This window comes from Notamacropus eugenii, chromosome 1 (genome assembly GCF_028372415.1).
Source record: "Notamacropus eugenii isolate mMacEug1 chromosome 1, mMacEug1.pri_v2, whole genome shotgun sequence".
Lineage (NCBI taxonomy): Eukaryota > Metazoa > Chordata > Mammalia > Diprotodontia > Macropodidae > Notamacropus > Notamacropus eugenii.
The window spans coordinates 696,393,547-696,421,019 of NC_092872.1; the positions used below are offsets into that span (position 1 = coordinate 696,393,547).

Below are 27,473 nucleotides of genomic sequence, written 5' to 3' on the forward strand. Positions count from 1 at the left end.
GGCCAGTGTGAGAATTTGTCTTGCTTGACTTGCTTGAATATTTGTTAAAAAAGGATTTTGCTATTATTTTTTTTCCAGTGGTAGGGATATGGTAGGAGAGAAAATTGATTTTTTTGTTAATTAAAAAAAAAAACAATCCCAATCCAAAAAAAGAAAAAAGACATTTCCCTCAGTGCCTAGGCCTAATGTCTGGCACGAAGCAGGTGTTTCATCAGTATACACTGATTGACTCATTGATGGGTTCAAAAAATTGACCATTTTATAGATGGATAAATCAAGGCCCAAGAGGGAAAGGTACTTTACAATGTCATACTGGTAGTTTGGAGTCTTTGGGCTCCAATTCCACTGAGCTTAATAAACGCTTCTTGACTTGACTTTCCACAGGCAAGTTCTTGGCCCCACAGCCAGTCAGGCCTTTGGCTCTTAGGCAACTCAAGTCTTCAGCCAAGTACGCCAAGAGGTCAAGTCAACTCTTTACTCTGTGCCAGGGTGTGTACTTAAGCACTGGGGACACAAGAAGAACAAAAGGATGTCCCTGCTCCAAGGGAACGCACAGTCTATTGGAGTGACCACATGCAAACAACTACGTATAACAAGCTATCCACAGGATAAATGACTCCACCAACAGAGAGAAGGCATGAGAATGACAGAGGACTGGAAGAGGCTTCTTAGAGAAGACGGGATTTTAACTGGGCCTTGAAGGAGTTCAGGGAAGCCAGAAGGTGGGGGTGAAGAAGGTGAATGTCCTCAGCATGAGGGACAGCCAGTGAAAATGACCAGAACAGGAAAAAAGCCAGGCAAGTATCACTGGATTCCAGAGTTTATGGAGGTATGTAAGAAGATGGCAAAAGTAAGAGGGAATCAGGTTTTGAATGGCTTTAAATACCAAAAAATTTTCTATTTAATCCTGGAGGTGACAGAAGGCATGAGATGGCCAAGCCCTCTTGGCTCCTATGGAAGGCCTTCTCCTTCCCCATAGACCTATACTACAGACCCATACCTCCTTGATCACAGTTTTTGACCACATTATCCCCCACATCTGGAATCTGCTCAAGGCCTAGCTTTGAAGCTTTTAGGACTCCATTCAGTTCTTCCTCCAGTACCCCAATCAGGCCCCCGTGTCTTTACCTCTTTCCTCCATATTCTGTGCCTCCCTCCCTCCAAGTCTTCAATAACGGCTTAATTACCACATGTGGGATCATACAGACATGGGTCCTGTCCTTGGTGGGAAAAGCAGAAAGAAAAGGCTCAGTACCTGGAATAAACAAGCAGAAACCCACTGGGGGGGTGGAGGTGGGATGGAAGGAACAAGACACAACTGGACCAGACAGCAAACCCAAACCAGGATGAGGAACAGTGTCTGTCTTTGGGGGCGTGAGGCTAGCTAAAAGAGGGTAGCTAAGTATACTCCCAACCTACATGATGGCAAGTGAGGGCAAGATCTCCTAGAAACCAGAGCCCTCTGGCTATAGCAGGGATAGGCTCACCTGCTGCCCCACCCCATCTCCTACACAGTCTGCCTTGGGAGAGGCAGGGGGATGGCTACGGTAGGAGGGACTTGGGAAGATTAGAAATCTAGGTCTGGGAACACCAATGTGCTCAGCCCCAAGTCCCAGAAGAGAATGGCTCCCCCCCCAGTACCTTCCTCCCCAGTGACTGAGGGAGAAGGATCACGTTCATTTCTAGCCCAGTGGTTCTGAAACTTTTTTAGTCTGTCAGTCTGGGGAAACCTATGGACCCCTTCGCTGAATAATGTTTTTAAATGTACAACATAAAAAACAGTAATTCAAAGGTAATCAATGATTAATGAAAATAAAGACAGGATTTTTTTCCCCATTCACTGCTTGAAATTTACCCACAGAGCCTATGTTAAGAAACCCCAGTTCTTGCCAGAGAAAGCCTGGAAAGCAAAGAATTCTATGCACTCAGAGGAAGAAGGCCAGAGGGCAGGTAGCGATGTCCCTGCTACTCCAAAAGTCCCACTATCTGCTCAGCCATCTGACTCCTGGTCCAGATAAGGAGAGAGCAAACAGCGAAAGGTTTCTGGCTCTAAGGGTCTTACTAATCAATAATTAAACTGCAGTTGAGACAGGAGTTTAGGAAGTTAAACACAATTCAAAAAGAGAAACCATCCTCCATTGTTTTCTTTGATCTCTGAGATGAGATAAGCTATCTCGCCTCGGGTCCAAGTCCCAGGTCTGATATGGGCCACCAAGATATCCACTTTCTCTCCTCTCTCTCTCTCTCTCTCTCTCTCTCTCTCTCTCTCTCTCTCTCTCTCTCTCTCTCTCTCTCTCTCTCTCTCTCTCTCTCCCTCCCTCCCTCCCTCCCTCTCCCTCTCCCTCTCCCTCTCCCTCTCCCTCTCTCTCTCTCTCTCTCTCCCCATGAACAAGGGCCTGGGCATCTCCAGCTGGCACTGGGGTTTCCCTGACCTGTTCCTTCAACTCACCCAGGAAATGCCTGAGCCAGGGCTCACCTTCCCCTAAATCTCTGGGGGACAGGAAGGTGAAGGGGAAGATTAACCTTGCTCACATCATCGCCAACGCAGAAGAAACTCTCAGTGTTCAGGGCTAAAAGAGCCCACACAAGGTGTCATATGCTATGGATGAAAGGCTTCATCCCCCGTGGTAAAGCACCCAATCACCTCACCCCCAGGCTGCTTTCCCTTTCCTCTGTTCCCCACAGTGTAAAACACACTACATCAGAGGTCTTTCCTGGGGGTCTGTGAAGTTTTTTTCAAAAAAAAATTATAAATATTTCAATACATTTAGTGTCCTTTGCAGTCCTTTGCATTTTATATTATAGATCTAAAAAAATAATGCTGAGATGGATATGCTTTTCCCTAGGTGACAAATAGGAGACTCAGGATTTGAACACAGGTCCTTGGACCCTGATTCCAGTGCTCATTCTGCTTTTTACTCACTATTTTCCTCCTTTATTCCATAGATTTTTGGCGAGGGAAGAGGGGGACCCAGGAGGTAGAAAATGTGAACTCTCTTTGTTCACACAGAAAAGTCCAAGGCGCCACAGGGCACTCCCTAGAAAGCCCTGCAGAAATCAAAGAAGGGTCCTATCACCCCTTGGCTCACTGACCCAAGCTTAGCACAAGAACGTGCGAGACCCCTGGAGCCCTGCAGACATCAACACTCTGCTGGCATTGGATCAATAATACAAGGAGGGGTTCTGATGAGCAGTGGAAAGAGGGCCAGATTTGGGGCTAGAAGACCTAAATTCAAATGCTTAGCTGTGAGGCTTTCTCCCTTGGGGCCAATCACCTAACCTCATATTCCCCCCCCTTCCTTCAAGGCCCCTTCCTGACCCTCCCCCAACACCTTCTTCTCTCAGATTCCCTTCAAACACTTGGTCATTGTTTGGGCCCCGGTGGCACTGAGTGAGTATAAATAAAAACTGCTCTGGTTTGGAAAGAAACCCTGAGGGTCTTCCCCTCCCAGATTTATTTATTTATTTTTTGGGCTAGGTAAAAAGAAGCCATTCTCTGCCTCATTTCTTACCTAGCTTTAATCACTGAATAGGCATTGCCTCAGACAAACTGAGACCTGGGAAAGACCTTAGCTTAAAAGGCCAAGGTCTCCCACTGCATCCGGGGCCATCTCCAGTTGTCCTCATCTCTGTCTGGCCACTGGACCCAGATGGCTCCGGAGGAGAAAGTGAGGTGGGTGACTTTGCACAGCCCTGCCTCACTTAAGTCCAATTCACATGCACATCATGGCATCACCTCCCTGACGTCATGGTCCTCCTCAGGAACAAAGGTCAAACCGCAACAACACTTCATATACTTCGTACATATCTCGGACGTACCTAGCTATCCTCATGTTGCCTCTCCCATTAGTATATGAACTCCATGAGAGCAGGGATTGTTTCTGCTTCATTTTACACATTACAGTTCACTCTTACCACAAAGTCTAGAATACAGTAAGTTCTTAATAAATGCTTGTTCACCATTTCCTCAAATGTAAAATGAGATGGTGTTAGGAAGTCGCCAAGGTTCCTTCCTGTTCTAAATCTATGATCCCATAATCTTAAGGGTGACAGAGCATCCCACAAAATTGGGGCGATCTCCCCAAACACCCAACAACATCCCGTTGGGACCAGTTGCCTTCTCCAGGTATATGGAGTAGACTACTGACCTTCAGCCCACTCCCAAGAGTGATGTGGCCAAGCTTAGATTTGTCTGCCCAATCAGCTAGTCTTGGAATTAGATTTTTGCATCTCTGAATCCTTACTTAGGACTGACCTTTAAGAGGGATGAGTAACCAGGCAGCGGACGGGAGCAGCCAACAGGTACCTGGTGCTCACCCCCTAACCCCAAACAGGCAGGCAAAGAGCATTCTCCACTTCCCCCCAAGAAGTACTAGAAAGCAAACTGTATTCTCTAGCATGTGGATGTATAAAAGACGACTTCTCTTCTCTCCCACGGCGGGGATATGCATAAGACATTCCTGTCCTCATATAGATATGCAAATAATAATGATAGTTAACGTCCATGTAACACTTTAAGGTTTGCAAAGCACTTTACAAATATTAGCTTGTTTGATCCTAGCAACCCTGAGAGGTAAATGCTAATATTATTCCCATTTTACAGATGAGGAAACTGAGGCAGAGGTTACATGACTTGCCCAGGATCACACAGCTACAAAGTATCAGAGGCTGGATTTGAACCCATTACCCCACATAGCTTCCCACCCACCCTCTTCCATCCCTACTCTCCATTAATAGTGTGCAAATTCCCTAAATTAATTCAAAAGAGGTCCTCCTTTCTGTTCCTCCTACATAGGCACGCAAAAGACATACCTAACTGAGGTACAGGTGTACAAAAGAGAACTTCCCCACTGAGACCTAGCAAAGCAAACTGCTCAATATAGGTATATAAAGAAGACTTAGGCTGCTCCCCTCTACTGTGTCTGTCCCTGCAATATAGATCTATAAAGTTCAATCTCCTCTCTCCCCCAACTCCCCTTACAGGTGAGTGGAATCTATGCTATATAACCATGTAAGAAACACCAACTTCCCAGTTTGGCAGAAACTAGATACAGATCAACATCTCACATCATACACAAGGTAAGGTCAAAATGGGTGCATTTTGGGTATACCTACGGGGTAATATGATAAGCAAATTAGGGGAGCATGGAATATCTTAGCTGTCAGATCTATAGCTAAGAGACGAATTTACCACAAAACAAGAGACAGCATTACAGGAGGTAAAATGGATAATTCTGATTACATTTAGTTAAAAAGGATTTACATAAACAAGACCAATGCAGCCAAGATGAGAAGAAATGCAGGAAATGGGAGGAGTTTTACAGCAATTTTCTCTGATAAATGCCTCATTTCTCAAACACATAGATAAATGAGTCAAATCTATAAGAATATGTATCATTTCACAATTGATCAATGGTTAAAGACTATGAACAGGCAGTTTTTAGAAGAAGAAATCAAACTATTAATAGTCAGATAAAAAAATGTTCTAAATCGCTACTGATTAGAGAAACGCAAATTAAAACAACTCAGATACCACCTCACATCTATCAGATTGGCTGCCATGACAGAAAAGGAAAATGACAGATATTGGAGAAGATGGAGAAAAACTGGGACACTAATGTACTGCCGGTGAAGTTGTGAACTGATCCAACCATTCTGCAGAACAATCTGGAACTAAGCCCAAAGAGTTATAAAACTCTGTATACCTTACAGCAATAACACCGTATCCCAAAAAGATCAAAGAAAACGGAAAAGGACCTATACATACAAAAATATTGATAACAGCTTTTTTTTGTGGTAGCTAAGAACTGGAAATTGAGGGGATGCCTATCCATTGGGAAACAGCTGAACAAGTTGTGGTACATGATTATGATGGCACAGTATTGTGCTATAAGAAATGATAAGCAGGATGGTTTCAGAAAAACCTAGAGATTTATATGAACTGATACAAAGTGAAGTGAGCACAACCAGGAGGACCCTGTACGCAGTCACAGTAATTCTGTATGACGAACAACTATGAATGACTTATCTGTTCTCAGCTATATAATGATCTAACACAACTCCAAAGGACTTAGGATGAAAAATGCTATCCACCTTCAGAGAAAGAACTGATGGAGTCAATGCAGACTGAAGCATCCTTTTTACTTTATTTTTCTTGGTCTGAGTTTTCTTCTGCAGCACGGCTAATATGGAAATATGTTCTGCAATACTACACATCTATAATCCATATCAAATGGCTTGCCTTCTCAAAGAGGGGAGAGAGAAGGGAGCTAGGGAAAGAATTTGGAACTCAAAATTTTAAAAAAAGAATGCTAAAATAATTATTCCAAGTAACTGGGAAAAAATAAAATACAAAAAAATTTTTAAAAGACACACCAACTTTCTCATACATTGCAAGGGATGTTCTTGATTAATTAGAGTTAACTAAAATTAAGAATCCCTGATTTAGGGGTACTGCACTAAGTTTGGAATTAGAGGCACAGAGGGATCTGAGTTGTTTCAAACTAACCCAAATCCCAGTTTCCAGCTGTACGTAGAGTCCTGGAGAACCTTGGCTTGCTTCTCAGTTTTCAGCAATTTAAAAAATGTTACAGCAGGTCCCAACATGTCTGTACCACCGACTGCTGCCTGAGAAACATACCACCAAGCCCTTCCTACAGCCAGAACACCAGTCATCATGCCGAAGGCCTGGTGGGCAGGATGAAGAAGGCTTCTTTGCATCCTTTGGGACACAGCCAGCCTGGCCAAAAAAAAAAAAAAAAAAGCCTCTCCTACTGCCTCAGTTTACAGTGATACAAAAACTTAGGCCCCCTGCCTTCCATCCCCATATTTGTGTAGCTCTTTGAATTCTTCAGGAGGGAACACTGAGGCTTAGGGAGGGTAAGTCAGTTAACAAGCCTTTATTAAGCACTTATTATGCACCAGATACATTATACTAAGTGTTAAAGATACAAAGAAAGGCAAAAACAGTCCCAATACTCAAGAAACTCCATTACAGAGAGGGAGACGACAACATGCCAATTATGTACATTCAAAAGACGTGTAGGGTAGGAGAAAAGTAATCCGGCATTAAGGGGAACCTGGAAAAGCTTGGCTTTTAGGGGAGAGGTGAAGGAAGCCAGGCGATGGAGGCGAGAATAGAGACCATTCCAGGCACAGGGGTGAGGGACTAGAAAATCACAAAATGTCTGAAAGGGAAGGAACCTCAGAGAACATTGAGCCCAAATCCCTCATTTAACAGCAGAGGAAATGAAGCTCTAAGAGGTAAGTTCCATAGAGAACCAGGTGGGTAAGAGTACAGGACCAAGATAGCCTGCTTTCTCATGCCAATCTCTTTTGGGCACCTGTGGTAGCAACACAAAATGGTGATGGGAGCACTGAATTTGGAGTCGGGAGACCTGGTTTCCAATGTTGGCTTTGCCATTTTCAACCTGGGTGACCTAGGACAGGTTATGTCCCATCTATGGATCTCAGGCCGGTCCATCTGTAAAAGGAGGAGGGTGCCCCCCCTTCTAAATCCTCAGGCTATGACTTCCCTGCTTGTAACTAGACCAGAGTCAGCCTCTACCCAGCCTCAGAAGAAGCAAAAAGTCACCCTCAGATCCCCTTCAGAGCTGGGGCAATCCCCAAGGCTGTTACCCCTCACCTCTCAGTATCAAGTCAGAGACCCTTGCTCTGTTTAGCCATAAACACAGGGGCTGAACAGCAGAGAGAGGTCAGAGAAACAGTGAGACAAATAGATCCTTTGAATTTTTAAAAGATTTCTGAGAAGGACTGGCTAAGGGTCTGAGGCCAAAGGCCCTGGGTGAGAAAGACAGAAGGTCAGGGAACTTTAAGTGGGGGGAAGGCAAGATGTGGAGGGTCCAGCAGGGAAAAGCTAGGGGAATGAAAGGAGAGATGAGTAGGGGGAAAGCCCTAATGGAGCAAAGATAGAAGGTAGAAATGAGACACAGAGGGGCTGAACACTAACAAGGGAGGGGTCACAAGTGTGGGAGAGGATAAAGAAGATACAGAATGAGGCAGGGGAGACTGGCAGAGAGGATACCCAAGATAAGCTAACAATGGATCCCCCTCCATGTCCCCCAGTCATCCTGCTTTGGGGCTCCTCCCATCTCAGTGCTTGAAGATAATTGGGGTGTGGGGGCTGTGGAAAGCTGACTAAAAGTTACTCACCACGAAGAGGGCCCTGGTTGTCCCCCATCAAACCAGCTGGAAAGGTGCTCCCCAAGGAGTGAGGCCTGGCTCTGGACTCCGGGCTCCTGGGCAGGGTGGAGGGGGGTGTCATGCCTGGCTGGCTTCTCCCTGGCCAATCAGGCTCGGGAGGGTTTTAATCTGTGCTCAGTGTGGGGTGGGTGTGAGAGATCAGAGTCAAGACCACACTTTCCTGGCTGGGCAGGAAGGAGTCACTAATGTGGGCTCAGGGACAGGGCAGAAGGGCAGGTCAGCTCCGGAGGAGGGTGCAAGGGTAGGGGGTGGGCTCCCTTCAGAGAACTCCCTCTCACCTGATTCCTCTGAGTTAATTCTCTAAAATTCCTCCTGTTTGAGTTTACGAGTCATCAACATCAGAACCCAGAGACAGAGCCCAAAGGCCCAGGCCAACCTCATGCTACAGAGCCCAAAGCCCTACCTGCTGGGCCACCAGGCCCCTTCCCTCACTAAATCCTGGGCAGCAGGGGAGGGAAGGGTGGCCTCTCTCCCAGTGCCATACACAGCAGACGTGATCAGAATAAATGTCCTTTCCCCAGCGACAAAGGAATGAGGGACAGACTGTTCCTGCCTCTAGGACTTGGGGCCTAGCAGCTCTACACAAAATGTGTGTATGTGTGGAGGGGGTTTAGGGCAACAAGGAGGTGAGGAAGGAGCTAGGTAGCACCAACACTGCCTTCAGGGCAGTGGCCCACTCTGAGTCCTGTTTGCCCAGGTGGCCTGCACACACTTCCAGTCCTATGACCTTATTTCAATGGCATATGTCCTTGGAACAGAACCTAGGCTAGTTACCGACAAGTCCCCAGCTCCAGTTGCCAGACACCTCGGTGACACATGTCCCCTACATATCACTGAGGCATCCTCAGGACACAGAGCTAACAAAGTCTGGGGAAACACTTCCAACCCAACAGAAGGGAGGGGCCCCCAAAAGAGGTTGGGGGGAATCAGGCCAGTGGAGCAAGTCAACTAACTAACGCACCAGGGTGCTAGGAAAGCCTGTTGGGATAGTTTTGGTCCCGGGCCCAGATAATTCATTCTCCCTAGTCCGTCAGTCTTGTAGGAGAGGGAAAAAAAAGGGTCAGGTCAATGTGCCAGGGTCATATTTTCATGCCCCAAGGCAACGCAGCAGAACAGCAGCTCCCAAGGCTCTTTATTCATTCACATGTGATTGCCACTGATCTCCCAGAGGAACCCAGAGGTTAGAGGTGCTGCTAGGCCCCCTTTCCCTGCCCTCCCTCCCCCTGATGGAGCTGGGAAATGGGATAAAGTGGCTGGCTCTGAGAACTGTACATCAACCTGTGCCCTTGGGGATTGGAATCTTTCCTCTAGCCCCTCCCATCTGATACAGGATCAAGGAAGATAGTTGGTTTACGGCTAAAGGGTGTATACAGGATACAGATGGACCATATGGCAAAGGGCACATAAACAAAGTTAGAATTAATAAGTGAGGTACTTCCCCCTCACTCCCACCCCCCAATCCTCTCTGCCCACCACGGCGGCCCATGTCCCACACCCAGAGACTTACTTCAGACCTTCTTTACATCTGTTACCCCTATCAAATCCTGCACAAGATACACTCTTATATCCTCATTCCTACTAAAGTGTCAATAACTAGTAAGAGCAACGTACTTAGAGAGTCAGTCAAGGGACAGAGGTTTGAATCACAACTCTGCCGTTGTCTAAGCAAAACATTTAACCTCTCTCTCTCACTCATTTTCCTTTTCTGAAAAGTGAAGGTGCTGACAGTGACATCTAAAGTCCATTCCATTAAGATGTATCTGCATTTTGAGAGGGGGGGAAGCCTTAGTCCATCCCAGTTATAGTAGGGGCACTCAGGAACTGTATGTGATTGAACAGATCCCAAAGGAAAGTCCTGTGTGTTACAGTATGTGTGAAGGATGAAGGTATGAAGAAATCCATGAGGTTGGAACACACACGCATGTGTGTGTGTGTGAGGAGGGGGTGTGGGGGGCACACCAGATACATGGGAACAGGGGGAGATTTAAGCTGAGCCTGAAAGTTGTGGAAGGAAACAGAGGACTTGGGAAAGGCTGACCCTTGCCCAGTTTATCATAACATTTATTCCTCCTTCCCTAAGATCCATAACCTTTCCCTCTCACATGTACATGACTATATAAACATGCATTCATATGCACACACATGCATATTTGCATGCACACACTTCTCTAAACAAGAAATTTATTCATGACTGCCATACACAAGACAAGGTGCTAGATGTAGTTTGGTAACCAGTGACTCAAAGATTCCTGCCCTGAGGGCACTTATGAGTTGGGGAGGTCCTGAAGACCTGCCTAAGTAGGAGAACAAACAAAATACGTTCTAAGCCGAGTCTGAGGTACAGACAGTCAGTGATGAAGCAGCCAGGTAACACAGTAGACAGAACACTGGGTCTGGAGTCAGGAAGAACAGGGTTCGAATCCAGCCTCAGACCCTTACTACCTGTGTATCCCTGGGCAAGTCACTTTGTTTCTGATTGCCTCAGTTTCCTCATCTGCAAAATGGGGATAAAGATAATGATAATAAATACCTCCCAGGGTTGTTATAAGGATCAAATGAGATCATATTTGTAAAAAACAAAGCACCTCCCATACAGGAGTACTTCAAGGCTTGTTCCCACCCCCTTTCCCCAAGCCACAAGAATTTAGAGGAGTCCTCACAGAGGAAGTGGGATTGGAGCCAGAGATTGAGGGAGGATTGAATTCACAAGGGGGGGGTGAGGGGGCATTCCAGACAAGAGGAAGATGAACATGACTGCAACTGAAGAAATGGGGCTGGCACATGTTTCCAGAGGGCAGCAAGATGGGGTAGGAAGGATGGAGAGGCTCCCATAGTGAGGTAAACCTTAAAGCTAGAATGCCGGATTATTGGCTGAAGACAGAAGACCCAGATTCAGGTTGGGTAACAGCCACGTAACCACGAGTGAGTCAAAATCTCTGGACTTCAGCTTTTTCATCTGTAAAATGGGGGTCATAGTAGTGACACCATCTCACTCACAGAATCTTTGGGAGGAAAGTGCTTTGTTTGCAAAAATCACAGGGCTATGGACATGGGAGCTTTTTCCCCCTTTCTTCCTGTACCAAGCACTTAGTACAGTACTGACAGTCATAACTAAGTGGTTGTTGTGTAGGGAGCCCTCTGTGAGCCAAACACTTCCACAGCCACCCTAGGAGGCAGGGCATCATCCTCCCCATTTTACAGTGCAGGAGACTGAGGCTGGCAGAAACTAAGCGCCAGCTGGGCACAGGATCCGGAGCCAAGGGCTCTGGGCCACCTCCGAGGGACCCTGGGGGAATCACCCGGCCTCTTCTGCCTCTGGGAGGGCACCTGCGTGGGGCTGCTGACCCGGCGGACCCTCCTCAGGAGGGTTCCGAATATAGAGCAGAGCAAACCCACCGAAAGGAAGCCCCCCACCTCTGAGCCCGGCCAGTGCCGGCCCTCGGGCAGAGCACCCCGCACTGGACAGTGCCTTCAGGACGGAGAGCTCCGCTCCCGGCGGCCAGCGCGGGCCCCACGGACCGCAGGTGGGTCACCCCGGGGATGGCACCCACACCCAAAGCGGGGGGAGGGGCAGGCCTCGGGACACGCACTCCCAGGCCCGGGGGCACCAGAACTGGAAGTTGGAAAACTTCAGGAGGGGAAGCTGGAGGCCGGAGAGGGCCCCCACCCCGCACCCCCCGGACCCCCGGCGGGCGATCGGGAAGGAGCTCCAGGACCCCTCCCAGCGCCGCCACGTCCGCAGCCCCTCCCTCCCCGGGTGGGCCGCGTGTCCGCGGGACGAGTGGATCGGCTGGGGGGGTGTCTAGAGGCAGAGGCGCGCGTGCTTCCGCGGGGTGTCCTGCGTGGACGGGGCCCCGGTGTCTGAGTGGGTGCGCGGGTCCGAGGGGGGCCCCTCGTGGCAGCGTGTAAGGGGATGGGAGCGTGCGGGGCAGGTCCGCGCGTGGGGGAGGGCGGGGGGCGGGCAGGGGCCGGGTCGCGCTCTCACCGTCCGAGCCCCCCGAGTCGTCCTGCTCCCCGAGCTCGCGGTAGTCCACCCAGCTGAGCCCCTCCAGGTTGTCGTAGTCGCCCCGGCGCGGCCCCTCCACGGGCACCACGGTGAAGTGCGGCATCCCCGCGGCGGCCCCGGCCCCGGCCCCGGCCCGCCTTCCCTCCCGCATTCCTCCCCCGTGCGCTCACTTCCTCCGCCCGCCCCCCGCCCGGCCCGGGACCGCCCAGGGGGCCCGCGGGCGGAGGGGGAGGAGGAGGAGCCCGGGCCGGGGCGGGGCCGCCGGGGCTGGGGGGTCCGGCTGGGGGCTGGCCCGGGCTGCGGATCCCGGCGGGTCCCCTGGCTGGACGTCCTCCCCCTGTACAGGGGCCAGGCTGGCCCGGGGTGCGGATCCCGGCGGGTCCCCTGGCTGGACGTCCTCCCCCTGTACAGGGGCCAGGCTGGCCCGGGGTGCGGATCCCGGCGGGTCCCCTGGCTGGGCGCCCTCCCTCTGTACAGGGGCCAGGCTGGCCCGGGGTGCGGATCCCGGCGGGTCCCCTGGCTGGGCGCCCTCCCTCTGTACAGGGGCCAGGCTGGCCCGGGGTGCGGATCCCGGCGGGTCCCCTGGCTGGGCGCCCTCCCCCTGTACAGGGGCCAGGCTGGCCCGGGGTGCGGATCCCGGCGGGTCCCCTGGCTGGGCGCCCTCCCTCTGTACGAGGGCCAGGCTGGCCCGGGGTGCGGATCCCGGCGGGTCCCCTGGCTGGGCGCCCTCCCTCTGTACAGGGGCCAGGCTGGCCCGGGCTGCGGATCCCGGCGGGTCCCCTGGCTGGGCGCCCTCCCTCTGTACAGGGGCCAGGCTGGCCCGGGACAGGGTGCCCGGGGTCACCTCCAGCGTCCACGAAAAGGAGCCTCTTCCCAGGGGTCCGCCCAGGGGCCCATGTCCCCCCACCTGCTCCCTCTCTGGCTGCCCACCTGGGGTGGGGGGGTTGGTTTCCTTTGGGGCTCCCCTGGGCCCTTGCCCACCAAAAATGCTCCAAGCGGGCTGCCCCTGACTGAAGCCTCACCCCCAGGCAGAGGACACTGACCGCTGCCGGATCTCCAGCCTGTCCTCCTTTGGCCTCTTGGCTCCCAAAGTCCGCCGGGGACTGACCAGCACCTTATTATTCTGCTGTCACTCCATAGGTACAGAATAAATACTGAAGTACCTATCTCTGATACCTGCTTTGAATACTGTCCACACATGGGCAGGATAACCCAGGTCCACCTTCCTCCGTCACAGATGGAAGGGTTATCAGAGGCCATGTAATCCCCCTCATTTGACAGTTGAGGAAACCAAGGTCCCCCAGATCATGAACACCAGAGGCCTGTCACTTTCAGTTCTAACTTTCCAGTTCATCAGGGTGCCTCCTCTTAGGAATCCCTTATCCTTATCTATAACCTGTCACACACACACACACACACACACACACACACACACACACACACACACACACACACTCTCCTTGTCAGGGACGGTAGGAAGAATGAGAAAAAAAAGTGATTACAAAGCTCTGTCCACCTCTCAAAAGATCGACTTTCCCCTTTCTGCTGATAACTTCTCATAGGAATCATATAATTTTCGAACCTGAAAGACAAGGGGATCATAGATTTAAAGCTGAAGTGGACGAAAGAAAGTCACCCAGGCTAAGCTCCTCAGTTTTCAGAAACAGACCCAGAGAGGTTAAGCAACTTCTCCAGGGTCACACAAATAGAATGGAGATTCTCTGCTGATTCCGAAGATTGCCCTTACGCTATAGCACAGGGAGCTTGGCTCAAGTCCTGAATCTCCAAATGCTTACAGGTAACATGTCTCCAACTCAACATTCTAATGTCAAACTCATTTTCTCATAACACAGGTTCTTCCTCCCACCATCCTCTCTGTCTCTGTTAATGGCATCACCATTTTCCAGGTCACTTAGGACATAAGGCTTAAAGACACCTCTGATTTCTCCTTCTTCCCCTATGTGTATAGCTATGTTTGTCTATCTATCTATCATCTATCTATCTATCTATCTATCTATCTATTATCTATCTACTTATCTATCTATCATCTATCTATCTCTATCTACCTATCATCTATCTATTTATCTATATATCTACATCAATCTATCTATATCTATCTACCTATAAATGTGTCAAATCTCATGGATTCTTATTCAATCATTCATTGGATGTATCACTCCAGTTCAAAGCCTGTCCATGGTTTCCTATTGCCTACAACACAAAATCTAAGATCCTTAGCCTAGCATTCATATACCTTCAGAGTCTGGTGGTACCCCTGCATCCCTAGCCTCATCTCCTATGACTTCCATGTGTGCTACTATTATCCAGCCGTATTAGACTGTCTCTCCCATCCTCTGAGGGTGTCCTTTACTATTCTGCCCCTGTCTTTGCTAATGTCATTCCCTGCTCCTGAAGTAATCTCCACCACTACCACTCCCATCTCCATCAGCCTTTTGAAATCCTGGCCTTTCATTTAAAGCTGGGTTCAAAAACCATTGCTTTCTCCAACCTTCCTAATCATTAATGACCTTCTTTCCCCACACCCTTCTTTTGTGCAGTTGTGATATATTGTTTTCTGGTCTAGAGAGGCACAGTGGATAGAGGGCTAAACCTGGAACCTGCAGATCCTGTCTCTGACCCTTAGCTGTGTAACTCTGAGAAAGTCACTCACCTTCTTTGAGCCTCAATTTCCCAACATGTGAAGTGGGATAATAATACCTGTGATAATGGGGTTGTGAGGTTGAAATGGGATAATTCAGAACACTTTGCAAGCATTAAAGTGCTGTGTAAATGTCAGATCCCACCTCCACTCCACCTCCCAGAGGTACACGTTCTTGATGTGTAAAGGTCAGCTGTTATTATTGCCATCTGTCATGGACAGGAACTTGACTAGCTGACACGGATGTGATGGGTTTCCATCTGGCTCAGTGGAAGGACTCCTCATACTAAGAAGATCGTATGTAGATCCTTCAAACAATCCAAGTTATCACCACATGTGCCAAATTCCCACCTCTGAGATTATGAGCTTCATAATGTCAGGAGGTGCATTTTATTTACTCTTTGTATCTTCCCCAGTGCCCAGCACAGGGGGTGGTACGCAGTAGGTACTCAAGTGTTTGTTGAAATTCTAAAAACCACCTGTATCCAAGGTCCCGTGCCAGGGGAATTGTGAAAGATGCAAAAAATCATAAATGGGACCTTGGAGGTAAATGAATCCATTTTACAGGGGCAGAAACTGAGTTTGAGGGAGATTAAGTGATTTATCCATGTTTGCCCAGCTATTAAATGTTAGAGCCAGGACTTAAAAGTCAGGTCTTCTGACCCCAAGTCCTATTCTCCTTGCCCACAAAGATACTTCAGGTGCTTACATTTTAAAAGCTTACAATCTACTTAAAAAGATAAGACAGATACTGTGTAAGGATAAATAGCTCTACAAGGAAGTATAGAATGAGGTAGCACCATGAGACAATAAATGTTGGAGGACAGAGAAGAGAGAAATCTTTTCCCTACGAACTGGTCAAGAAGGTTCAGAGAGGATGTAGAGTTTAAGCCAAGCTTTGAAGGTTGAACCCGATTTAGAGCTACAAGGGCCACCATTTCCAAGGCAACTTATCCTATGATCATAGGATCATAGATTTCAAGCTGGTGGAAACTGAGGATAGTTAAGTGACTTGTCCAAGGTCACACACATAGTGTCATAGATTGGGTAGGATTCAGACAGGCAGAAAGGAAGGATTTGTCATGTAAGGAGACTGCCTTACATGAGGGAAGGCAAGAAAACACAAATTATAGGGAACAGGGAATGAAGGGCTGGTTCCTAGAGCAGAGTTAAATGATACCTTAAGTCATCTCTAATCCAACCCCTACTCTAATACAAAGCTCAGGTTCTTTATATTGGTCTTTGGAGAGTAGTTTCATTCTCATATTTTAATGTGAAGGTTCTGGAAATTCAATCTGACTGAAGGTTTTCAAGCCTCTAGTGGAGGTTTGCCCACAAGCCCTGATGTGAGTCCTACTTGTTGGCTAGGGGTTTTTTGTTGTTGTTTTTTAAATGTGTACATCCACTTATTCATTCTTTGAGCTTTCTAAAAACAAAAACCTGTGCTTGCAGGGAGAATTAGGCACTAACATGAGCTGGTATCAGATAGTGATGGTCTCACATTACTCCTGTGGAGTCGATGAGCCACATTGTGTAGGTACAACCCAGCACTTAGATTCTCTGATTACCCATCCTACCCCTCTGTTTTAACAACTCCCAGGCTTCTCCTCTGTTCTAGGGATGGATATTCGCAACTTGAGGATGGTGCAAAGCACTATACTTATACTGACCTCTTTTCTTTCCCAGGAAGGACAATGCTGGGGAGAGGAGAAGTACAGTTGGAGAAACTGTCACCTTAAGGCCACATGTGGTCTAGTAGGTCCTTGGGTGCAGTCTTATGAATGAGTCTAAGTTTTAAATCCCCTGCATAGAAGGATTTGTTCTGGGAGGTTTGGATTCATTCAAAGAGCCGCACTTGAGGTCCTAGAGGACCACAGGCAGCCTCAAGGCAGCAGGTTGCCTACCCTTGCCTACACCTTGTATGCTAAGAGGAGAAGCCCCAGGTCAGTTGAAAGAACCCATCCATTTTCAGAGGAATGCATAGGTCTGAAGGATGTGTGGAAATGGGAAGAGGGAAGGGAAGGCGTAACTTGGAAGGTTTTTCGAAGCTGCTCAACCTATAAGAATACTGATATGGGCAGTAGGTGCTTGGTCTGGGTACTTGGGGTGGCAAGAAGTTAGACTGTAGAGTCTCCACTTCGGGATGGAGATGAGGGTGTGCTCCTAATCACAAAGCAAACTTCTGTGAGGTCAGAGGTCAGAAAGGACAGTAGTACAGGGAGAGAACCTTTGTTTGTCATTGTGATAGGGCGACAGGCAGAGGGGTAGAGTGTTTCCAGCCAAGACTAAGGACCTATGGAGTAAGCTTTGCAATTCCACGTCTCCCTCTGAGGGAAGGCGATGGTGGAGAATGGTCACTAACACCATCTGCTGGAGAACTGCAAGGGAGAGATGGGGCCTGGCACCATGGTGGCACTGGGATTGAATGCAGCAACGGGAAGCGGCAACCTGCTGCCATCTGTTGGGATGTCCTGGGAACTGCATCACACTGAATGCAAAGTTTTAAAAACAGCAACAACCTAAAATACAAAAAACCCTAGTGCTTTTCTAGGAACTGCATCGCACTGATGAAGTGTTTAAAAAAAAACAACCCCAAATACAAAATACCCCAATGCTTTTCTGAAAACCACATTGCACTGAATGCAGAGTTAAAAAAAAACCTAAAATATGAAAACCCAGTGCTTTTCCGGGAACTGCATTGCATAGATGCAGAGTTTAAAAAAAACCAATCCAAAATGCAAAAACCCAATGCTTTTCTCACAGGTGGCCAGAAGAGCCCTGGGAGGGAATGCAAATGAGGAGGCCCCCAGGTTGCTCTGCTGGGACTATGGAAAGCCTCTCTTCAGGCCTCTAGTGAAGTTTGCCCACAAGCCCTGATGGGAGCCCTGCTTGGTGGTTTATTTGTTCTTCTGTTTTCGAATGTGTGTCATTTTCTGAGGGTTCTAAAAAAAACCAAAAACCAAACCTGCGCTTGCAGGGAGAGTCAGACACTAACGTTAGCTAGTATCAGATAGTGATGTTCTCATATTGCCTTTGTGGAGTGGATGAGCCAGAAAAATGAGACATCCCTAAATGTAGGGTGCCTAGGTGGCACGGTAGAGAAAGAATTAGACTTGGAATCAGGATGACCTGAGTTTGAATTCTGACTTGGACGCTTAAAAGAGCAAGTCACTCAACCACTTGCTGCCTCAGTTTCCCCCTCTGTAAAATGAGGATAAAAATTGCATCTACCTCCCAGGGATCAAATGAAATAATATACATCTGATGCTTTGCAAACCTTAAAGTGTTATATAAATGCGAGCTATTATCCTTCCTATCATGTGCAAGTCTGATACAAGGGTTATATAATAATAACCGCTTTCTTCATAATAATAATACATACTAGCATGATACTTTACAAAGAACTTTCACATACAGTTATCTCATTAACTTCACAAATGAATATTCGGTGATATTTCTCCTGTGTTTCCTCTTTCTTCCCTGTACTGTACTCCCAGTGACCAAACTTATTCATGTGGCTAAATAAAAGAGGAAAAAAACCAACATTATTTTGTGTATGTACACATATGTATCTTGTGTATCCATAAGTGTTTGCATGTCTCCCCCGTTAGATCGTGAGCACCTTGAGGACAGGCACTGCTTTCACCTTTCTCTGTATCCTGAATGCTTAGTACAGGGGTTGTTACATAATTTGTTTGTTCACTCGTTTTCCAGTCGTGTCTGACTCATGACCCCATTTGGGGTTTCCTTGGCAAAGATACTGGAGTGGTTTGCCATTTCTTTCTCCAGCTTATTTTCCAAATGAGGAAACTGAGGCAAACAGGATTAAGTGACTTCCCCCGGGTCACACAGCTAGGAAGTGTTGGAGGCTGGATTTGAATTCATGAAAACGAGTCTTCCTGACTCCATGTCCCACCACTCTATCTACTGTGCCACCTAACTCTCCATCTCCAATTTACAGACTGGGAAATTGAGGTCCAGGAAGCTTAAGTTTCTTTTTTGAACTCACACAGTTAATAAATAGCAAGCCAGTGCCCAAACCTAGATCTTTCTGACATGAACTCCAGGGTTCTACCTTTTCAAAGGTTTAATTACAGCTGTTCTCTCTAAACTTGCAATCTGATTCATGGGGCAGCTAGGTGGTGCAGTGGATAGAATATTGGACTTGGAATCAGAAAGACCTGAGTTTAAATCCTACCTCAGACCCTTATTAAATGTGTGGCTCTAGGCAAATCATTCAACCTCTGCCTCAGTTTCTTCAGCTATTAAATGAGGATAATATTGGCACTTCCCAGGGTTGTTGTGAGGATCGTATATATATATATATATACATATACATATATATATGTACATATACATGTATACACAAATATATGCTAAACATGCATCTAAATCCTAAATATATCTAAAGCACTTTGCAAACCTTAAAGCCCTCCATAAATGCTGACTATTATTATTGTTGTTAATAAGTATTATATGGAAGAAGAAGAAGAATTATTCATTCCTTTACAAGAAATCCAACAGGTCTTTCCTTCCTGCTCTCGATGGGTCTCAGACTTTGAAGGAAAGTAGAAGTGAACACCAACAGTAATGATATCCATAAAAGACTTATGCAAACAATAACTTATCAATAAAGAATAAAAATTTCCAGCCCATGCCTGTGGATGATTGAATAATCCACACATGGTTGGTTATACATACAGTGTCAGCTACCAAAGAGAATGGTATAGGAGAAAGTAATGAACCTGAAGTCAGCCTTTGAATCCCACCCCAACACAGGGGAAGTCACTGACACTCTCTGAGCCTAAACTTCCTCCTCTCTGAAATGAAGGGATTGAACCAGATGATCTCCTAGGTCCCTTCCTACTCTGAATCTTCCCTCCTTGGGTCAGCTGGGTGGCTCAGCCCTAATCCTGGAGTAAGGAAAACCTGAGTTCAAATCTGGCTTTAGACACTTACTAGTAGTATGACCTTGGACAAGTCACTTAACCCCAAATGCTTCAAAAAAAGAAAAAAGAAAGCCTCCCTCCTTTCTTTTAACTTGCCTCTAGTTACAGTAAGAAGATGCCTCATTTCAAGGATACATCAGGAAAAGGAAACCCAGTTCTTTCCTTCTTATCTCCTTTCCTTGTGTAATAAGGCAAGCATACAATCTCTCCATTTTAATAAGGAACTCTCTGGAAGCAGGATAGAGAAGGGAAGGGGGTTTTCCACCCACATGATTTTGTTAAGGTGATGGAGGCCTTCTCTTTTCTGCAGCCATGGACTTGGTTAATGGAAGAGAGAAAAGTTCTCTGTTTTTAGTGTTTGCGTTAAAATATGAGGAAGCTAGAGCCCCTCCAGAGGAGGATGGCAAGAGTAGGGAGAGCATGTGAAAATATATCATACAAAAATTGGTGGAAGGAAATGAAGACATTTAGCCTGGAGAAGAGAAAATGTCGGTAGGGCTTAACAGAGTCCTAGAAGCACCACATAGGAAAGGAGCTCAGATATCGAGTCTGATCTGTAACTGAACAGAAATCCTCTCCGCCATAACTGCTACCTTCAAACATCTGAAAAGTCTGTCATGAGGAGCTGGCAAATTATTACCCTATTTCTGCTTGGCCCCATGGAACAAAATTAGGACCAGAGGGTAGAAATCAACAAACCCGCAAGCATTAATTAAGTTCTTACAATGTGCCAAGCCCTGTGCTAAGCACTAGGGATGGAAATATAAATTTAAAAAAGACAATTCTGTCCTCAAGGAGTTTACATTATAATCTGGGAGACAACATGCAAATAACTATGTCCACATAATGTTTACTGGGCAGATGTACTGATATGGACCACTAAGTGACGCCATAGTGGAGAGAGCACTGGGCCTGGAGTCAGGAAGACCTGAATTCCGATTTGACCTCAGACACTCACTAGCTGTGTGGCTCTGGTGGCAAATCACTTAATCCTGCTTGTCTCAGTTTCCTCATCTGTAGAATAAGCTGGAGAAGGAAATGGTAACCCACTCTAGCATCTTTGCCAAGAAAACCCTAAGTAGGGTCATAAGGAGTCAGACACAACTGACAATGACTGAATAACAAGAAGACTGGATGGATGGATGGATGGATGGATGGATGGATGGATGGATGGATGGATGGATAGATTGTATACACACACACACACACACACACACACACACACACACACACACTGGGTACAGTTCCTGTCTCAAGGAGTTTATATTCTAATATGAGAGACAATATATAAATAGCTATGTACATTAGAGATTTTTACTAGGTAAATTGGAGGTATATAATCTAAGAGGGAAGGCATGAGTGGTGCAGGCAAACTAGGGAAAGACCTCTTGCAGAAGTAGGGATTCGAGCTGAGTCTTGAAGCAGATTTTGGGTCAATATACAGAAAAACAATTAAAGTTCTTCAATAGCATCATGGATTGCCTTGGAATGTAATTATTTCTTAGTCATTAAAGATATTCTAGAAGAGACTGAGTGAATATGTTAAGAATATTGTAGAGAGGGTTCATCTGAAAGACAGTATTCATGAATCCCGAAGTTCCTTCCACTTTACATTTTGATTCTAAATGAGAAATACGAATAAACTCTGCCCTCCAATTTATCCTATCTCCAACCCAGGTGGCCAGTCTTCTCACATCTACCTCACACATCCTGCCAGGGGAGGCACTTGCTAACAGCCTTACAGATCCTGCTACCCACGTACTCACAGATGTGAATCACAGAGAGCCTTCTCTAATTCTCACTTGCAGAGTAAAGCCTCGCCCTAGGGTTGTGTGCTTCTAAGATAGATCTAAAAAGTGTGAGCTGAAATTTTGGAGATAATTTGAACTACCAGACTCCAATCAATTCCTCTGTGTGGACTTACATAACCACCTACCCAGGAACGACCATGCCCTCTTGCCAAGCAATTTTATCTCCAGGAGATGTGACTGTGGAGTTAAAAACATGGGGAGAAAGCAGGGTCAGCCCTCCCAAACATACCCTATCCTAGCTCTACTTAGAGGCTTCTTCACCCTCCTCTTCAATAATAGTAACGCTAATATCTGCTAATTATATGTCTGATAATTATTCAGCACTTTAATAAGATTTACAATTCCTCATTATAATTACAATTCCTCCTTATAATTCCTCACAATCGTTCTGTGATTATATTACCCCCATTCTCACAGATGAGGAAACTGAGGCTTAGAAAATTAAACAATTTGTCTAAAATGACACATTAGAGCCATAACTAGGAATTTTTCACCTGGAGGAAGAATCAGGAAAGGCACCCACTCCCATTTGAGGCGGGACGATAAATTCAGCCCCCAACACTGGAAAGCTGAGATTATTGACAATACTACCTTCCCTGCCATCAGCATCTTGTGGACCTTTAAGCCAGTTTGTTTTAACTGAAGAAAACAGGGATTAAGTCCAAGTTGTCTGTCATGGTAATGGTCGAGTACAAGAGACAATTCTCAACCTCAGGCCATCTAACTCCAAGGTAGTAGTATCCTTTGCCTTACAACTGTCTTCCTCTTAGTGAGCCACACACACTTGGCTGGAAGTTCCTTTCGTCCCTCCATGTTGGCACCTGTAAATAGGTTGATCTTCAGTAGACACTGATTTACCCAACTTTTCTGTTTGGGAATAGATATTCCCCCTTTGCTTGCTGAAAACAAAGGATTTTTTTTTAAAAGAATGTTATAAGCAGCTAAGGGAAAGATAACAAAATAAAAGTTTGAAGATTACAGAGCAAAGGAATTTTATTCCAGAATATTTTAGAGATATGTATTCCTTCCATTTCTTCCTCCATGAATACTCTTCATTTCATGCACCCCTACTATTGTGAGGGAGTAAGTTTCCTCCCCTTCCTGTTCTTTTTCTCCCTAGCTCCCTAGAGGAAGGTAGGTGGTACAGTGGGTAGAGCTATGAACCTGGAGTCAGGAAGACCTGAGTTCATACCTGGCTTCAGAAACTTACTAGCTGTGTAGGGAAGTCATTTAATCGCTCAGTTTCCTTAACTGTATAATGAGAATCTCACAGGGTTGTTGTTGTAAGGATCAAATGAGATGTTTGTAAAATGCTTAGCATAGTGCCTGGCACTTAATAATGAATGGTTACTCTCCCTCTCATTTCTGTGTTCTCTCAAGACCATCAAAACAAAACAAAACTACTCCTAGGCTTTCTGTCTGTCTTATTTAACTTTTTCTATGACTCTTGAAGACATTAGAGTTCTGAGAAAACACTTGTTCCTTCTCCCCCAATTTATCCCTACATAGGGGGCAGCTAGGTGGTACAGTGGACAGAACACTAGTGCAGGAATCAGGAGGACCTGAGTTCAAATCTCACCTCAGACACTTGACACTCACTAGCTGTGTGACCTTGGGCAAGTCACTTAATCCCAGTTACCTCATCTTGAGTCATCTCCAGTCATACTGATGAATATCTGGCCACTGGATTCAGATGGATCTGGAGGAGAAGTGAGGCTGGTGACCTGCACAGCCTTCCCTCACTCAAAAACAAAGTCAAGTGCAAGTCATGTCATCATTTCTCTGATGGCATGGTCTTCTTCAGCAACAAAAGACAAACACACACATCCCTACACAGTCTCTTCCAAATAATCAAATGTGTGTAGTCTTCTGTTTTTTAGATTTCTCTATTTCCCTTTTAAATTATGCACTTACTTATTTTTTTTTCAACAGAAATGCTTAGAAATCCTTCATTTCATTAAAAATCTGTATTTTCCTTGTAGGATTATTCTATTTTTCATTTTAGTATTTATATTTAGCATTTATGTTCACTCTGTGCTAGGAGGGCAGGGAACTGTTGTCCAATCTATGAGCTCCAGAGTGAATTGGACTTAAGGCTTGGTCTTTGAGGAAGAAATCTAGCCAGTAAACCCAAAGGAAAAAAGGCAGATTTTGACCATCAAAGTGTACCTTTCCCTGGGCAGAGCACTCCAGGCAAGGAGGGAGAGGACAGAAGAGGAGAGGAGAAGAGAGGAGAAGACAAGAGAGGAGAGGAGAAAGGAGAAGAGGAGGGGAGAGGAAAGGAGGGGAGGGGAAGGGAGAGGAGAGGAGAGGAGCTACTATTCACTCACAGGTTGTGTTTGTCCTTCGTTCTTGAAGAGAACCATGACATCAAGATGATGACATGACTTAAAGAGGCCTGGTTAATGAATGGGTGTATCTCACTCAATGTGAGAATCTGATAAGACCTTAGCCTAAAATAGCCAGGGTCTCTCATTGCATCCTGGGCCATCTCCAGTCATCCTGATGAATATCTGGCCACTGGACGCAGATGACTCAGGAGGAGAAAGTGATGCTGGTGACCTTTCACAGCCCTCCCTCACTCAAATCAGTCATGTTATCATCTTCATGTCATGGTCCTATTCAAGAATGAAGGACAAACACAATAACAACAATGTTGTTTTTCAAATAGGTTATTCTTGATTATAAGTACTTATGTTTTACCCTTTGAAATATCATATTCCAAACTCTCCTCTACTTTAGACTGGCAACTGCTAAGTCTTGTGTAATTCTATGATGCCTTGGTATTTGAACACTTTATTTTTGGCTCCTTGCAATATTTTTTCTTTGACCTACAAACTCTGGATTTGGGCTATTATGTTTCTGGGAGTCTTCATTTTGGGATTTCTTTTAGAAAGTGACTAACATATTCTATTTTCACTTTGACCTCTGGTCCCAAGGAATCTAAGCAGTTTTCATTTATGATGCCTTGAAATATGGCATCCAAGCTTTTTTTAATGGCCAGGATTTTCAAGTAGTCCAATAATTCTTGAATGATCTATCTTTAACCTGTTTTCCATGTCAGGTGTTTCTAATAATATATTTCTTACACATTCTTCTGGTTTTTTCCAATCTTTTGATTTTATATTAATATTTATTGTTTCATTGCATTGTTATTTTCTGTTTGACTTGTTAAAATTTTTAAGGTATTCAGTCCTTGAGTATGTTTTACTTCCATATATTCTAGCTTATTAATCCTCCTTCCCATTTCTTTCTCCCTAACTACTCCATTTTGTATTTCTCATTTCTGTTCTTTCAGGTTCTCTGTAAGAGGATCCTTGGAACCGAGATACTCTTTTTTCCTTCTGAGAATCTATTTAGAATTGTAGAATTATTCTCTTCTTCTGGGTTTACTCCTTGGGTATTTCTCAGTCCAAGGTATGTCTTCATTGTATTTTGCATTTTCTTCCATTTACTTAGCCTCATTGTCTGGGTTGGATTTGTGTTTAGATCAGACTCTACTGTCTTATCCTTAGATGATTTGGGCTGGTCTTGCTTGGTCTTGAATATGACAAATAACACTAGGTCTTATGTTCTGCAAGAATTGTCTGACCTTATATCAGATCTTAAATTGTATTATAAAGCAGCAATCATCAAAACCACTTAATCCTAGCTAAGAAATAGAGGGGTAGATCAGTGGAATAGGTTAGGTATGTAACACACAGCAGTCAATGACTGCAGCAGTCTACTGTTTGATAAATCCAAGGACCCCAGCTTCTGGGATAAGAACTCACAGTTTGACAAAAACTGCTGGAAAAACTGGAAAACAGTGTGCCAGAAACTGGGCATAGACCAATGCATGACACCATGTACCAGAATAAAGTCCAAATGGGTACATGATCTAGGCATAAAGACCTATACTATAAAAAACTAGGGAATCAAGGAATACTTTATTTGTCAGATTGATGGAGAATGGATGAATTTATGACCAAACAAGAGATAGAGAACATTATGAAACGCAAAATGGATTACATTAAATTGAAAAGTTTTTGTACAAACAAAGCCAATGCAATCAAGATTAGGAGGGAAGCAGAAAACTGGGAAAGAATTTTTACAACTAGTGTCTGTAATAAAGGTCTCATTTCTGAAATGTATAGAGAACTGAGTCAAATTTACAAGAATACAAGCCATTACTCAACTGATAAATGATCAAAGGATGTGAACAGGCAGTTTTCAGAGGAAGAAATTAAAGTTATCTATAATCATATGAAAAAATGCTCTAAATCACTATTGATTAGAAAGATGCAAATCAAAACAACTCTGAGGTACCATATCACACCTATCAGATTGGCTAACATGACAAAACAGGAAGATAATAAATGTTGAAGAAGATGTGGGAGAGTTGGAATACTAATTCATTGTCGGTGGAGCTGTGAGCTGGTCCAACCATTCTGGAGAGCAATTTGGAACCATGCCTAAAAATGTACATATCATTTGACTCAGCAATATTGCTTCTAGGGCTATATCCCAAAGAGATCATAAAAATGGGGAAAGGATCTACATGTACAAAAATATTTATAGCAGCTCTTTTTGTGGTGGTCAAAAACTGGAAATTAAGGGAATGCCCATCAATTGAGGAATGGCTGAACAAGTTGTGGTATATGAATGTAATGGAATAATTATTGTCCTATAAGAAATGATGAACAGGTGGATTTCAGAAAAACCTGGAAAGACTTACTTGAACTAAACCTGGAAAGACTTATATGAATTAATGCTGAGTGAAGTGAGCAGAACCAGGAGAACATTGCACACAGTAACAGCCACAGTGTGCGAGGACTGTTTTAATAGACTGAGCCCTTCACAGCAATGCAAGGACCTAAAACATTTCCAAAGGAAAATGTCATCTACATACAGAGAAAGAACTATGGAGTCAGAAGGCAGAATGAAGCAGACTATTTTCTCCTGGTTATGTTTGGTTTTATTTTGTTTTATGATTTCTCCCATTTGTTTTAATTCTTCTATGCAATATGACTAATGTGAAAATGTGTTTAATAAGAATGTATGTGTAGAGCCCATATAAGATTGCATGCCGTCTTGGGGAGGGAGGAGGAAGGGAGGGGAGAAAATTTGGAACTTATGGAAGTGATTGTTGAAAACTGAAAACAAATAAATTAATAAATTTTGGGGAAAAAAAATCATCTGGTCTCATCTCCTATTGTAGTTCAAGTGAAAGTCACGTAGACAAAAGATTGGGCATAGGTTGTCCTGGATGCTGGCTTGGGCCTTGCTTCACATTGCATTTCATGTGTCATGTGCCTTACTACATGACCATGATTCCCTAGAGGAAGTCAAACCAAACTTCTTTCCTCACAGAATATGAGAATTGGAAGGGACCTAAGAGGTCATCTGGTCCAATCTATATTTAAATAAGAATACTTTCTAAATTATCTCTGATAAGTGGACATCCAGTCTCTACTCAAAGACTTCCAATGACTAGAAAATCACTATTTTCTGATGCTACCCATTTTACTTTTGGACAAGTCTAATTATTAAGTTTTCCCTGTATATGTTTATAAATACATACATGTTGACATCCTGATAGAATGTAAGCTTCTTAAAAGCTGGAATTGTTTAATTTTGGTTGGTTGGTTTTTCCCTAACACTTAGCACAGTGCCTGACACAAAGTAGGGGCTTGCGGATTGATTGACCCAAAAAATGCCTCCATATAGCTTCTACTTACACTCTAGGAACAAATAAGTATAAGCCAGCTATCTTGACCGTACTCACTCTTCTTTAAACTATGACAAACAATCTTAGTTTCTCCAAAGATTCCTTGTATGATGGG

The 27,473-nt window shown here is 45.2% G+C and overlaps 1 protein-coding gene and 1 long non-coding RNA gene across 5 annotated transcripts in view; one reads left to right on the top strand and one right to left on the bottom strand.

The window, feature by feature from the left end:
• SLC12A4 (solute carrier family 12 member 4) overlaps positions 1–12,405 on the bottom strand; it is a 60,278-nt gene extending 47,873 nt beyond the window's left edge. For 2 of the 3 annotated variants that reach the window (XR_011972856.1, XM_072636085.1), the window contains exon 1: positions 12,209–12,405. Coding sequence is in view for 2 of the 3 variants with exons in the window: in XM_072636085.1 (XP_072492186.1) it covers positions 12,209–12,380 (172 nt within the window). In the remaining variant the exon portion in view is untranslated. Of the gene's footprint in view, positions 1–8,172; positions 8,300–12,208 lie in introns of those variants that run through there. The other variant, XM_072636087.1, reaches the window with a different exon arrangement.
• LOC140521260 (uncharacterized) lies at positions 459–18,431 on the top strand. Of its 2 annotated transcripts, none has more exons than XR_011972858.1 (3): positions 459–797; positions 4,984–5,079; positions 16,575–18,431. It is a non-coding gene; the product is annotated as an uncharacterized lncRNA (long non-coding RNA). The 2 variants fall into 2 exon arrangements; XR_011972857.1 differs by lacking the exon at positions 16,575–18,431 and adding an exon at positions 5,551–6,372 and having other exon boundaries at positions 484–797.
• Positions 18,432–27,473: the final 9,042 nt, after the last annotated feature.